Source organism: Blennius ocellaris, assembly GCF_963422515.1.
Source record: "Blennius ocellaris genome assembly, chromosome: 14".
Taxonomy (NCBI): domain Eukaryota; kingdom Metazoa; phylum Chordata; class Actinopteri; order Blenniiformes; family Blenniidae; genus Blennius; species Blennius ocellaris.
The window spans coordinates 24,184,639-24,200,489 of NC_137663.1; the positions used below are offsets into that span (position 1 = coordinate 24,184,639).

General features: G+C 42.0%; 2 protein-coding genes across 2 annotated transcripts in view; both read left to right on the forward strand.

Annotated features, from left to right (window-relative positions):
• Positions 1-1,246: 1,246 nt before the first annotated feature.
• nherf4b (NHERF family PDZ scaffold protein 4b) lies at positions 1,247-7,416 on the forward strand (the record flags this gene model as incomplete). The annotated part of the gene is made up of 10 exons (XM_080509049.1): positions 1,247-1,263; positions 4,700-4,758; positions 4,841-5,052; positions 5,140-5,356; positions 5,445-5,584; positions 6,245-6,446; positions 6,523-6,719; positions 6,803-6,994; positions 7,097-7,309; positions 7,393-7,416. The coding sequence occupies 10 exons, from the start codon at positions 1,247-1,249 to the stop codon at positions 7,414-7,416; spliced, it is 1,473 nt and encodes a 490-aa protein (XP_080365175.1).
• A 5,039-nt stretch (positions 7,417-12,455) lies between these two features.
• Positions 12,456-15,851, forward strand: part of LOC308139588 (vacuole membrane protein 1-like) — a gene marked incomplete at its 5' end in the record, with an annotated part of 58,902 nt that continues 55,506 nt past the window's right edge. The window contains 2 exons of the mRNA XM_080509050.1: positions 12,456-12,534; positions 12,661-12,793. Coding sequence (XP_080365176.1) covers positions 12,456-12,534; positions 12,661-12,793 — 212 coding nt within the window. The remainder of the gene's footprint in view (positions 12,535-12,660; positions 12,794-15,851) is intronic.

Sequence of the window (15,851 nt, forward strand, 5' to 3'; positions counted from 1 at the left end):
TTCCGCGAAATGAACGGCCTTCACCTCTGTCTGTCCATTCAGATTGTCCAGCGAGACGTCCTCATCCCTCGGCACTGTCCCTTATCCCCTGCCGCTCAGTGGAACGGTGGAGAGTCAAGGATCAGAGGAGTCTGCGAGGCTGCGACTTGAGTTATGTGCAGCGAATGGGGGTGAGGCTTACAAAAAGGTAACTGTCTCCGTGACAGATTATCTTGACCGTGAGTGCACTCCAGCGTTTTGGCAAGGATTTGGGCACAGATGGGAGCTGTGTCTTCCTGTGGCTGGGAGGATCCCATCAGGGATGACTGAGCGGGACTTGACACTTGGATCCGGAGCAACGACTGAAAAGCTCCACTGGGTCGTCTGTTTCTTTCCTCATCCAGCTCCTCCTCGGCAGTCCTTCTGCTCCACTGTGCTCCACCTGGAGGACATTCTATACACACTTTGTCTTTTTCTCTGTCTCTGCCATGAAGGCCGAGGTCAATGAAGCCATTCCCCCCCTTCACATGTCAGTGGTAATAATGCTGCTCAACAAGATTTCCTGAAGAACAAATAATGTTTGAAATAACCCTCCACATTCTATAGTCACCTCATGTCCCACACATACTGTACAATCACGTGAGACATGGGGAAGTCTAACCTTTGGCCAGAGTTTCAGGTGGAGTTACTAATTGACTGTATGTGGGCCTTTGCTCTTTTCAAGCTGGCACTATTCTAGTTAGTCACAGGTTTGAAAAGCAGGAGTGACTAGCAAGGCCGTATAACACTGAATTAAGCTCTCACGGATGAACAGTTTATTTCTGGAACTGTCAAAGTCCTAAAGCCACACATTGATAGTGAAAACCTTAAACCTGCTTTGACAAGAAAATAGGTAAACAAAAGATTTAGGAATTAACTATTGGCTTAGCCTGTCACAAATAGTGCAATTGTGCATAGACAATATAAGAAATGACAGAAAAAAAATGTGTTTCTGATTTCAGGATTTCAATCGTTGGACTTCTTGTCTTTGACTTTTTGGATTCTGCTGTCATCTAGTGGACTGAGGCTTCAACTTACGCTTGTGTTAGAAATGTGACACTCCCCAGTATGTGTGTGTAGATAATACTTCACACAGTCAGCCTAACCTTTGAGATTAAACACAAAATCTCCAACAGAATACGAAGTTTCATTCTTCACAGTATAAAACCCAAATTCCACCAAACTATGCCAAACTTCTCATTTGCAGGATGCTGGAGTCAACGTGATCATGTATATTGGGAATGGGTCAGTGTGGATGTGTATGAATGCAAAACTTAAATCTATTGTATGTATATGTATATGCGTTTATAGTGTATGTGTGTATATAGGTGTATGTATATTTATTATGTCTTCTATATTAGATTGTGTTCTTTCTGTGTATACTTACATATATTAAATTATACATTTTCAATACAGAAAAATAATTATATACAATCACTATCGAATATTGGAGAAGGTGGGATTAGGCAAGTTTTACTTCTTCCTTCCCTTTTCATTGAATTAGATACATGATGTATGTGGTTATTAGTATGTGTGTGTAAACTCAAATATAGATGATCAATTTTGTCTGAATATATTTCTATAAAATATAAACATATTCATTTATATGATCAATGAGGGGTTTATGTATGGAAAGAGATACTTAGTTTGAAATGAGTTGGGCTTATTGACAGGTTTCTCATGGTTTCTTGTTTCTACTTCTATCATCCTCAGTGCATGACGAACTCATGAATCACATTTTGTTTTCCTTTTTGCATATAATCTTGTCCCCTTCTCTCTATCTCTGTGTTGCCACTTGTCTGTTATTCGGCCTCGACCCTGACGGTTCCTGTTGGATGTGTACGAACGTTGTGCCTCTGCATTCCCAGATCAGTTTAACCTCAAAATAAATGTGACACTGTGGAGAGAGCAATCTTCACTATCGGCTGAGGTACTTTCAGTCCACAAAAACCACGCCATGGAGACAAAATACATGGACGTGCGCTCTGAAAATATTATGTCAAGATGAGACATTGACCCTGGGGAGGAGTCTGTTTGGGGTGAAAAATCAATGCTTATGCATACAGTACGTCCACTTCCCCACGACTGGACTTCTGAAATGACCGAACAGAAACACGGAATGAGCTCAAATGGAGGTAAAACTTTCAAACATTTTGATCTCAGCTACCAAACTCTCCCCATGCGAGGGCTTTGGTCTGTGCTATTTTATTTTGTCACAACATCTTTTAAGATTTCTTTTTGCAATTTGCAATTACAATTTCTGTGTTGCATTTTGGGAGCTGGTCAGTAACGTGAAACAATTTAAACTGTAATGCTATCTATCTATCTATCTATCTATCTATCTATCTATCTATCTATCTATCTATCTATCTATCTATCTATCTATAATACTGTAAGTAATTTTTGGTGTTGTATCTCAATGTAAAAACCCACGACCATCACAACTAAATGATGATTGCATAAGTATAAATATAACAGATGATCATTTATACCCTGGGGGAGGGACAAATACAAACACTTGTTTTTCTATCTATGCGGAAGATGCTGTGGTTTCAGAATATCAGAAGGTTTTATCGAAGAAAAGGGGGAATGGTAAACCATCAGTAGAGAGACAGATCTCCTCTGGGAACAAGTGGTTAAACTTGGGTTTAGTCATTTATCTTTTATCGTGACGATTTGTTTTTATTTAACACGGCGTCGGAGAGGCAAGGACCCTATCACTGACACCGTGGAGAAAAAAAACACAGATAAGCGGGGCAGCATATTACAGCTCCATGTGTCAGCTGGAGAGGATTTTATAGCCTGTACTGTCTTGTTTAGAAAGGCAGATTAACTCTGAGTGGATTAGACATTATTCTGTCATCTCGCTGTCATGTCATGGCAGGGTACCAAGGTAAGTTGACGAAACACTCATGGACACTCGGGGAATATGTTGCTGGTTTACATAAATCTGCTGCATCACAATCGATCACTTCGTTCCATCCTCAACCTTCTTTTATGTGGATCGGGGCTCTCAAACAGATTTTACTTGGGGTTACTACAGCTCAATTTGATTTCAAGTGGACGGGACCAGTAAAAACCTTTTCATCAGGAAGGCCTGCTTACCCCAGAGGAGAAAATCATCAGTCATTTCTGTAATGATTGCTTCTTTGTTTTACAGTTAGAAAAAGAGATATGAGCATAAGGTTGTTGTTTTGTTTTTTTTATTCAATGCCATGTTTTGGGGGCAAATGCACTTGTGGGATGGGCAGTGGAAGTGCCAAGTGTTGTGGACAACAAACAAATTAAAGTTCCTCTCTCTGCTTGAAGCTCCCCTCCGCCTTCAACCTGACCCCCACCTCTAGACAGGCGTCTTCACCATCATGTTTTCTCATCCATGCAGCTTCCTTCTCATGGAGCTGAAATGAAAATTGTGATAGTTGGGTCATTGAGTTCATTTGCCTCTCAAAGGAGACCAATGAAGCAAACAGAAATTCCGACTGATTAAAATGCGATCACGTTGTCGTGGGACATTTTGTAACTCCTAGGCTGTTGGTGATCTTCAATTCCCTCCCCTTCCACAGAGGGCGAAGACTAAAGATCATTACATAAAGTCAAACCCAGTTTTATTGCACCTGAGCTGATAATTAGAGGCAGCACATGTGTCCCCTGAGGTTCAAACATTAGTCTCACCGACTGACGACGCAGACGATCACAGAGCTGTAAGTTTAAAAGTTATGTATCGTGACTGACACATTTCTTTGTTTGTGTTTTGCAATATTTAACCTGGGGTGTGTGGATCTGATACGAATTGAAAAAAATGTGTCTGTTGAAATGTCTTTTCTGCAGTTTGCGTGGTTTAATGTGTTATTTTTCTTTCAAGGTATGGTGAATGGCTCATCTTTAACAAAGTAAGTCTGCTTTTATTGTATGTATGTGTACTCATAACTCTTACCGTACTTTCCTTACTGAAACACCAGATCAGTTTCAAATGCAATATGAAGATTGACGCGATCATTCAGAGTCTACATTGGATTTGTGAACAAAGCCTTCTTCTGCGTACTGAATTTTATATATTTGGGGCAGTGTGGGAATAATTTGAAATGTACTTGAGCTGGTTTGGCACGTTGACATGTGAAAGACTTTGGGCTCTTGATAAGGAATACTCTCCACTGATGTTAACATAACTGATTAGGCCATGTAATGATTGTGCACTATGGATTGGAACCGTAGTCGAGGCGAAATTGCAGAAAAGTGATAAATGTGTGGGATCTATCAAGATTCACATGAAGAATAGAAACCATTTATTTACATTCTCTCAAAGATAAGCCGTTAACTTAAACCCCTTTACACAATCAGCACCTGATAAAATGTGCACACTTGCCCACTCTTATCCCAAGTAGAAGAGATATTTTAGGGTCTGCTTTCTCTTTACGAAGCTTTACAGAGGCGATAACATGTGTCTGCTCTGCTCTTACGTAAACCCCGAAACATGCGACTGTATTCTGGCACTATCCACATATTTAATATACAATTATACAGTAAATCAGATTTTTAAATGCAGTAATCAAAAACAGAGTTAAGTCCTCACCTGTTTTATTAGTATTTTCAATTAGGGCCAAGTTTATTGTTTTACTTGAAAATTCTCCAATTTGTCCCAAGTTTTGTAACTGAAATCAAATGATCTCTCTTTTTCTTCAAGGAAATACACATTTAATCCAAAAGAGGGCATAATCAACCCAGGGATGGTGATCATGGAGGGTAACTATCAAGCAACATTATTATAATTTTCCGAAATTGTGTATCTCAAGATTGTGCTGAGTTTCAGTCTGTTCCCAACCAGACGGGGTGGAAACTTCCAGCCCACGCCTGTGTGTCCTCAGACGTGAGGAAAAGGAGACCTACGGCTTCAATCTGCAGTTGGAGAAGCATAACCGAGGTCACGTGATCAGAAACGTGGAGTCGGGGGGAATAGCGCAGCGCAGCGGCCTCCAAGATGGAGACAGGCTTCTGGAAGTCAATAACGGCTATGTCGATGACGTTTCTCATTCTGAAGTGAGATGAGACTCCTTCGTCATGGGGCGAACGTAATCTGCCGTGACAAGACTCAAATTAACAGTTGTTCTCTAACACATTTAACAGGTGGCGAGGAAGATCAGAGTGAGTGGGAACCAGTTGTGTCTGTTAGTTCTGGAAGAGAAGGCGCACAAGCAGGCCGTGTCCCAAGGTCAGGACCTCCGAGGCGTGGCCGGGGCGTGGCGTGCGGGCTGCATGGCGCCCAGACTGTGCCACATCAGCAGGGATCCCGTCTCTGGCCTGGGCGTCAACTTTACAGCCCTGGAGGGGAGCAACTCCATCGGTAATCACCCGAGATTAGATGACTAAATGGGAGTCTGTCTGTCTGCCTGCCTGCCGGTGTCGTTCAGCTGCTTGAGTATCTCTGCCAGTAGGAGAGAAAGGTCGCTTCTCCGTGAACCTGGTGTCAGGAGGCGCAGCTGATAAGGCCGGGGTGCGCAAGGGCGACCGCCTGGTGTGGATGGATGGGGCCATGGTGTCTGATCTCACACACTCCGCACTCAGCAGAATGGTTTGTTCTTTCTGTGATTAACGTGACCAAAACATGTATCTCAATAAAAGTGAAGATGAATTCAGGGGCAGAGATGAAGCTACTTGTTGCCAACTTTCAAAACAATAAAGGTTGAATGGTGAGGGTTGTGCAGTGGTGAACACTCTCGAGTCTCAAGGTAACCAAGTCGTAACCAAGGACTTTTCTGCATGGACACATGAACATGCTGTCAACATCCTTCCGATAGGCAAATCTGGGAATTTTGTTCAGTTTGGTGACATTTCTCTGGAAGTCAATGACTCTCACTTTTTAAGATCATTCTGGGAATGCTGAAGGCATTCACATTACTGTTTTTCAAACCTTTATTATTCCTCTGGCTTCTTCTTTGATGCACTTCTCCTCCTACAATCTTTAACCATTTGAAACCATTCAAGTATCAAAACGTACAGCTTTTTTCAGGACAAACCCACTATGCCGTGCGCTTTTTTTTTACGTAATATCTTTTGAACTTTTAAGATAAGTTTTTTTAAGATAAGCATATTTCAGAGGTTGACCATAGGTGACTCTAAACACGACAAAGCAACACTGAAGATGAATGCATGAACACCAACCAAGACCTCTATATACGACGTGGCCTGCTTCTGAACTCTTCCCTACTTCTCATCCCCTGTTGTCTGACAGATGAAAAAATGTGGTGACATCACCATCCTTGTGATCGACAGTGAGGGTGAGAAGAAATACACGCAAAAGAAAATACCCATCCTGCCCTCGATGGCCGTCCCTCGCAACCTGCCCCACAGAGCCAGGACGCTCCACCTTGAGCGAGGGCCCGACGGCTTCGGGTTTCTGCTCCACCTGGAAATGATTGCGTCGGGACGCACATGTGAGACGACCGACCCGAAGGAAGAGATTCAGATTTGGTGCGTGGGCTGACGTCTGGTTCCACCCCGCTTGATTAGATCACGTCGTGCGAGGCGTGGACAGCGGCGGTCCGGCAGAGAAGGCGGGCATGAAGAACGGAGAGCTGCTGCTGGAGGTCAATGGAGAGTCGGCGGAGAAACTGCAGCACCAGGAGGTTGTGGACCGAGTGAGAACGAGCCGGAAACAGATGTCCCTCACCGCCATCACCTACCGGGGACTGGACTTTTACTCCAAGGTGGGAATCGCTTCCTGAAACAGAGATATCGAAAATCACGCCCAGATTTGAGCATCGTTCCCTCGGTTTTTCTCTCTCTGCAGCTCGGCCTATCTCCACTTCTTTTCTGCGAGGACGCACCCGAGGATGAGAAGGAGATCAGAGTAAAAGTCTCGAAAGAGATGGAGACAGATGGTCTGCGCAATGCTCGACTCTGTTCTCTGCGAAAAGGCCCCACGGGGTTTGGTTTTGACCTGGGCTCCTCCCCCGGGGGTTCCGGGACTTTCATCAGGAAGGTATGGGGTGAAAAGATGACCCGCTGATACGAAACGGAAAAAGAAAAATTGGGAGACTTTTTAATTTTTTGTAAGCTTTGAAACTTTCTCCGTGTCCTGCAGGTAGTTTCAGGAGGTTCTGCTGAGACAGCCGGACTCGCCGAGGGGGACGTGGTGATCGAGGTCAATGGGCAAAATGTGGAGAGGAAACGCCTGGAGGACGCGCTGGTGCTCATGAAGGAAGGAGGAGCTTTTCTCTCGTTACTTGTCGTGAATGAGATGAATTACAGGAATAAAAGAAGTGACAGTCCCAGCAGGAACATCCCGGAGAAAGAGGTGAAAAATCAGTGACTCTCTATGTCTTACAGTAAGACGTCACGAAGCACAATCTTTACACGTTTCCTTTTCTGTCCCTGCAGGACGACGAGCTGACGATCCTATGAAGCGCTCCATTTTAAATAAATGTTGCGGTACAATTACAAAAGTATTCATGTTCACCACGTTGTACCGAATCAATTTAAGCCTGTTGTGTAACTGAAGTACAGCACCAGTGACAGAAAATGCATATTTCTGCATTCTTGTAATCCACTTAGATAAGTGAGCAGATTGTCATGGGAAGGTTCAGGCCTTTTTTTTTTTTTATGGCACCAAATTGTACAACGTGCATTAGTGTGCAGAACTTTATCTATAGATTATCAGCTGTGAATTGATAGCAGCAGGGTGTATCCGGGATTTTCAGACAGGGTTCAAATGATATAGAAATACAGTGAATAGCTTAATAATTCTGTGGCGTGTTCGTTTTGGGGACAATTTCAATTTGTTTTTGTTTAGTTTTTTTGTTACATGTTGGACGTCAAGAAAAATGTACAGAACAATATTCTGCAAAGTTTGTGAATCTGTATGGGATTCACTAGTACAGTATAGTCACGATATGCTGCCTGTCAATCAACTGGTCTACAATACTGAAAAAGTTCACTTTTGCTGAAATTTTTCTGATGAGACTCCCAATTATTTTTTACATAATTTCCTATGGAAATGTACTTCACATCAGACTTTATTTGACATACCACACAGTTTTGGGTTTTTTTCAAAAGTAACGTTGTTGTTTAATTTCCTTTTATTTTTAATTGTTCATGACTGTCATTGTGTCACGTTTATGATCAGTTGATCATCCAACTGTAGAACAAATGATCCTGTGGAAAATAAACTCATCAACAGACTGTTGATTAAAAACATCTTCATCTCCAGTCTTCATATCTCCTCTGGCTCCCCTCAGGGCTGCGGGACACATTAGATGACCCACATTTGCTTGAAAAAAATATTTTTTTTTTAATTCAACTTTTTGATCCAATTCTTGATTATGAATAAATAACCAAAAGAAAAAGGGCCATTTAAGGGTCCCACAATAGCAGGGATTATGCTTTAAGCTTTCAGTTTCTGGCTCTAAAAGGCCACAGCCAAGGTTGTTTTGTATTGTAAGATCACCTCAAATCATTTTGAAACTAATATATTCGTTCTTTCATTTCCTGTCCGAGCCAATCCCAGCTGACTGCACCCGAGAGCTACAGTATGTTTCAGCCTGTATTTCGTCACTTTTGCATGAGTAAAAAAAGTTGCATCCAACTTTTGCTTTCACTTTGTTCACTTATTTATTTATTTATTGCACAAGTCTACTCATCGCGAGCATATTTTTCTTTTTAGTGTCTGAAACAGTATGTGCTGAAGTTGATGACTTGACTAGTAAAAAACACAAATGGCCAGTCTATCAAAGGGCTGAGCTGAAGATAGGGGTGTGAAATGCAATTTTTTATTTGGGGGAAAAAAAAAAGAAAAACAGGATTTATCAACTGGAACTCCTTTGAATGGAACCATCAACCTGTTAACATGCCAACACATTTCCCATTTTTGCAGTTTTAGGGATGTGTTGATATGATGATGTACTACAGGTGTTTGAAATGCAAACACATGTCAAATATTTTGTCTCTAAAACTGCATCTACCGTATCTTGTATCTCTCACTTATGTCTGGAACAAGTTGTGAAATTTCAGAGCAGCCCTATCAAATTAAAAACCTATAGATACGGGAAAGAACAACATGTAGTGTCTGCTCCTCCTGACTGTCACAGTATGAGATCTTACTTGGATTCCATCTCACACAGTCGCTCACACATATATGCCCTAATTGAAATACCTTGAACAAATGCAGCTTTTTTTCAATTACAAGCGATACAAGTGATTCAGCAGGCAACGTTGAGATGACACTGCCATCTACTGGTCAAATATCGAGAAAACATAGAGGAACAGAGTAAATGAAATCGATTTAACTCCAGTTGATTTCATTTAATGCACGTCGTGGACACGTGTACTGCAAGGCTTAGACTGCTTTCAAACAAAAATGATTGTATCTGCATAAATGTTAATACTGATTCATCCTTCCATCTTTTGTACCATTTGGAGATTATCCCACCTCACTATGGAGGAGCACAGGTCACCTGTGTACTCCAGGGTAAACACATAAATACAGTCATACACACTCATTCCACGCAAAAGTAGTAATACATTACCCTGAAAAATAATCACATTGACTATATTGCATGTGTTTCCATACAGTATAAACTATGAACTGCAATGTTTTTTCCCCCCTGACGGTCTGCAGTGAGCACAGATCTGTACGACTGCAACACCTGACATTTAGTGTAAAACTCTCTGTCCAGCGTGATATTTCCCAGATCATGTACCCTATATAGCTGCCAAGTTGAATATGTGCAAGAGGTGTTACCATCCAACAAATGTATGATCTCAGTAAGCTGACAGGAGTAAATTATTCTAACTGATAATTCTCTCTGCCTTGTGTCTAATGCAAGCATTATCAGACGAAATCTCCTGGTATGTAAACACGCAGGAAACTGTATTAAATATATTATTTAAAGAGGTTGTGAATAAATCTTGGCACAAAGTGTTTTTTTTAAATATGATTTCTGTCTCTAGTTTCGCTCACCTCCTTTCAAATCCGCTGCTTCCCTTCCGTGAACCCCTAGACCCCTGAGCAGTGTTACATGTGAAGGCCGACTAACACGTAACTGATCCCACATCAGTGCCATAACTCCGTGCAAGCTGGCAGGGATTGTATTTGTCACGTATATCAAGCATGTCCCACACACTCTAATGAGTAATCCACAATGTTAATTTCCACTAAGACTTGGTCGATGACACATTTGCTGCATCGCTCTCCCGAGACTCCAATTCAGAAAATCCTAATTGTGTCCTTGTCCAATCAGAATCCGCTTCCACCAGTGGGAACAGAGTGACCTGCCCATGGGACAATAGGCAGGAAGTGCTCTGGAAAACTTTTCTCACTATCTCTCTCTGTCTCTCGCTCTTCCTTTGCAAGTAAATGATGCACAAACTCTGAGTTTGCAAGCGTTCTGCAGTCATGATCTGAAAAGTGTGCTGACCTGGTGTGTGTGTGTGTGTGTGTGCTTCATGTCTCCTTTTTGTTTCGCTGTGGGGAAATAGCCGAGCTTTCTGTGCCCAGATGCCATTCAGACTGAGAAGTGTTAGAAGTGTGCTCCAGGAAAGTGATCCACTTATTTATAGACCCTTAATTAGACTGGCTCTCTGGAGCTTTTACTGGGCTAATGATTAAATTTTCCCCCCTTCTTTCTGTGTCTGCCTTTCGTAACCCCCCCCCTCCCTCTTGAGCAACCTTCTATCGGTCCTCAAGCCCTCAGCGGCCCCTTCCATCACCACACCCTGCACTCAACTTCTGATGCAGTCCATGGGCAGCACACTCTTGCCCCACATTGCCACCGGAGCTCCACCACAGGATTTATTAAGAGCTCTGGCCTCACTGTGGATTAAACATCAGCTGAGCGGTGAGTTTGTCCTGTCTTTACGATTTATTGCATTGAGCAAACAATGGAGTTGTTTCACACTTTGTAACGTCTCTGAAATTGATTCTGGGTCCATTTACGATTCACACAGTGTTGGGTTTCTCACTGTGCCCTTTGCGTTGGAGTTACTCAACAGGTCTGGGTTGTTTTGGTAGATGGGATTGCGCAATCCAAGCAGAGTGTGAGTGTGTGTGTGTGTGTGTGTGTGTGTGTGTGTGTGTGTGTGTGTGTGTGTGTGTGTGTGTGTGTGTGTGTGTGTGTGTGTGTGTGTGTGTGTGTGTGTGTGTGTGTGTGTGTGTGTGTGTGTGTGTCTGTGTGTGTGTGTGCTACTACGTCTCAGACAAGCAGAAGTGCTGTTATGAAACAGTTCAGGAGGATGTGAACCACACACCGAAACCTTCTTAATAACCGAAGGAACACTTCATGTAATAATGCACATGTTTTTGTCAGAAGTGGGGAGGATGTTGTTTTGGAGGCTCTCAGTATGTGCTGACACACTTTTGTTAAACGAATCGTAGGGTGCAATACATAGTTGTGTGTGTCCTTGATGTTTAAAAGCTGTGTTGTGAAGATTTTTGTTTACACTTTGCATAAAAAGTCTGTAGCACCTTTCCAAACATCCTTCTATTTTCTTCAACATGACACTTGACCATACTGAAATGCGCTAACGACCTCGTAAAGTTATTTAGAACCAGATCAAAACAAACTCGAAGCCACTTGTTGGATTCGCAGCTACTTTTTGGTTCTTTGGGCAGGAAGATCAGAAATGTCCCTGCCCCGCAAATGACGGATCGACACAATCCAACCCCCACCCCCCCAAAAAAACCTCCTGCACGTTGAAAGTGATATCATGTCCTACTCTAACACTGGCGCAGCTTCTGTAGCCTCAACACCAAGTGAGTGAAAGTACATGGAAACAGGAGCCAGAGGCCCAGACCTCAGGAACAGGATAGAGGGATTAAGCCGCGCGTGTGTGTGTGTGTGTGTGTGTGTGTGTGTGTGTGTGTGTGTGTGTGTGTGTGTGTGTGTGTGTGTGTGTGTGTGTGTGTGTGTGTGTGCGTGCGTGTGTGTACGTGTGTGAACTGACAATTCCACCAGATGGTGCGTTACATACCTCAGTGTCAGAGTCCCCATCTCGCTGCTCCCTGGCAGATTCCTGAGGCTCTGTAGTGATACACTGCACATGTGCGGTGAAGGTGCGCTGATGATCCTCTCAGTCAACGCAGAGAAAGAAACAAAGAGCCGGAGCTCATATCTGACATCTCTGAGGACGTGACGTTTGTCCCGGTTTGTCATTCCTCTGATTACCAGGGGAACAAGGTGCATTCACAGAAAGATAAACAAGCTTTGCATGTGCACACTGATGCTAATTAAAGTACTCATTAGGTCATGCACAGGCCTGATTGGGTTACCAGTAATCTGCAAGATGCAGGAGAAGGCAAACACCGGCTGGTCAGCGAGTGTGTGCGAGTGTGAACCAAGTGTTTGGGAGGGCTTTTGCACGTGGGAGTTTCAGTTCTGGATTTGAGAATCCGTTTTTTTTTTTTTTTTTCCCTTTTGTACCAGAAGAAGTCATCGCCAGTGGACGACATGGCAGAGTGCGGGGCCCAAGGTGAAGTGACACAGAGACGTCCAAGTGTCAAAGAAGCGCCGGATGGAGAGCTGACAGGTAACCCGTTTGCATGCAGTAAAACTGAATTTCAACAAAACAAAAGGAGAAAAGAAAATACTCTTGAATCCTCATGTGTTCATTTGTGTGTGCTCTCCACGTGTGTTTCTCCATGAAAACACTCAGAGTGTCCCACGGAGGAAAGGCAGCAGAAGGACAGGGACGAGCACGAGGCCCTGGTGTTGTGGAAGAAGCCCGTCCAGACACTCTACTACTTCACTCTGGAGCTGCTCGTCACCCTGAACTCATGGATAAGCAGGTGAGGATACAAGGCAGACTTGATACAGCAACTTTCTGCACTTAAAAAAACACAAAAAAAAACTGTTGTCCACCTCTGTGTGAAGATGTATGTGAAATCATCAGTACAACCGTACAGAACACAAGCTGCTGATGTTCTTTGAATGTACTGAAAGTCAATTGACAATATGACTTTGAATTTTTAAAATAAAGAGTACGTTTCACTTTGACTGACTTAAACTGAGGCTTTTTTAAAGATTTCCATTCATCCAGCTGCTTTATATATAGCTGTTTTTGGTCAACAGGAGTGAATTCCTGAATGTATTCCGGTAAAACGGAGTTATTGTATTAAAGCAGTTCAGGTGACAACGTTGACAAGGGTGCAAATAACAAGAATAACAACCAGCATACAGGTTACTAAAAAAACTACATAACCAAGAATGAACTGTCCGAACCATGGCTCACATGAGCTGAGGTCAAGTATTGTGTAAACAAAATAGAAAGAAACGAAGATTAAATAGATATTGGACCTTCAAGTTTGTTTGTTTTTTATTCTGTTAGTTAAAAGTTCAGAAGCAGTAAGATTTGTAGATCATTAATTTTTTCAGCCTTTTTGTGTTCAGCACTGTGGATCAACCAGCTCATGAATTAAATTGTATAAACCTGAAAAGGGTAATTAAATGAATCCAGCAGTTTATAATGTGCAAATGCAACCGTGCACTTGGTAATATTGCCATGAACATAACAGGAGGTCAAACAGGTAAAGCCACTTATTTTTCCATTGATCCCGTCATAGAGGAGACCAGAGCAGAGCAGCTGGCCTTTTGATTTATGACGTTATGACGTGTCCATCTCAGGAAATTACACTATATGATGGTTGTGAAAGAAAAATTCACACATGATTAGAACCAAATCAACATGACATTCACCTTTTTGGGGGGGCAAATTCCCCATGTCTTTTTACACACCTTGTAATCTCCGCTGACACCGAGAGCCCAGAAGAAGGTCAGGGTGTTCTCTTCAGGGGGGGGGGGGGCTCTGTGGTTGAGCGTGTCAGGACAACGTGTTTATTTTCTAAACTACAAGAGGATGTGGTGAGCCGCAAGCGCCACGAGCAGCGTTCTGACGGAGAGAAGCTGCTCTTCACCGACGCTCAAAACACATGGCGCTGCTGCTGCAGGGCCTGACATGCGAACACATCGTGGCTTTGTCCACCAGCGTTCAGAGAATTCTATCCTGAATGAATTAGAAGTGGTTTATAATGTACAGCATGTGTGCAGGGAGGCCCTCGGGGGCAACGTACTATCCAGTATTGTGGCCCAACACTTGTTTTTCTTCTAATGTAAATGGATTTTGAAACAGTGAGCAGATCAGGGGGTTGGAGGGAAGAAAGGGGGGGGGGGGGGGGGGGGGGGGGTGTTAAGGACTGTTATTTTGTGAGAAATTATTCCGGGCAATTTAATGCTAATCTCACACTTATAAACCAGAGGCTCAACAGAAGTGTGACACTGTTGCTGCCCTAGATGAGCAAATTACTTATAATTTGTGAGTCAGAAGGACCATTTTCTCATAAAGCGGTAAAGGATATTACTGTTCCTCCATAAAGGAGCACTTTTCAGTCACTCATCTGGATTAGGTGTGCTGCTCATTGGGACATTCAAGCAAATGGCTCTTCAAGACCACCAGTAAGAAACATGGATATTAAATAATCTATTTGCTCCTCAAACTGTTCGATGTTTTATTTAATTATCTTATTTTTGTAATGCATGAAAAAAAGGTTTGTATATATATATCAAAGGTCATCAAAGGTTTAATTCTTATTAAATAAAGCATGACTGAACACAATTTAATAATTGCGTTTAGTCATGCTTTATGTACTTATTTTATTCTTTAAATTAGTGAATTAATGACAAATTACATGAGCTAATTTAAATGTATTGGATCTATTTGAGTGAAAAAGCCATTTTCAATGTGCCATTTTCAACGCCACCGCAGAGGTCCCGCGGGAGTTGCACTTTCCTGCACTCAAACAAAACTCCTCGTAACATCTCTGCTTACGAGAAGCGCATTTGTGAACTCCTAAAAAAACCAGAACAAACAAACAAATATGCTGAGATAAACTATAAAGGACCAAAAAGCTCTGATGGAGGTAAGGAAACGTTTATCTCAGGATGGGAATTTGTCGTATTTCCCCAAAAAAAGCAAACTGTTTTGCTTTCGTTGAAGCTAACAGCTAGCATGGGAGACGTGAAGACGGCACATGTTTTCATGTACAAGAATAACAACGTGCCAGTAATCGGTTATTGTTATTTCGTAAAGTAGTGCTTATGTCCGGCAGTTGCTGTTGAATTCAATTAACTTTATGAGTTTGCACTTTAGTGGGTGATAAATACTATAAATCAGGGGTGTTGCAGTCATTTTAGTTCAAAGGCCAAATGCTGCCCCCACCTTGGTCTTCTGTGACTCAGGTCACTAAATGAAAGCTATTAATTTATAAATGACCACAGCCTCCAAATGTTTTTCCTTTGTTTTACAGAAAACAAAGTGGGAATGCATGAAAAGTCTATTAAAAAGAACTGAAAAAAACAACTAAACAACAACACAATAATCATGCCATTTTTAACAAAATCGCCACCTGTTGCATGGAGTTGTAGGTATTTTCTACATATACTTAAATTTTTTGCATTGTCTATCATCACCAGTGTGTCTCTTCAGGTTAAAATCTGCTACTTTGCAAGTAATGTTTAATTTTTGTGACTACTACTTAAAAACAAAACCCCCCAAAAAACAATTTAGTTCAGGGGCCACATTTGTCCAATTTCATCTTGAGTGGGTAAAATAGAAATAGTAGTAAAGTAGTCATAATAATAACATAATAACATAATGTCATAATAACCTTTAGATTGAATTTTTTCTTTGCTGTGGCACAGAGTACTGGCAATGAAAATATCTATATTATCACAAAACCAAACAATTACTTGAGAAAATATCTACAGTCTTAACAATAAGGCTCATTTTAATAATATCTTCTGGTGCAAAATACAGTAACATTTCAGAACACTTGTCCTATTGTTGTTGCA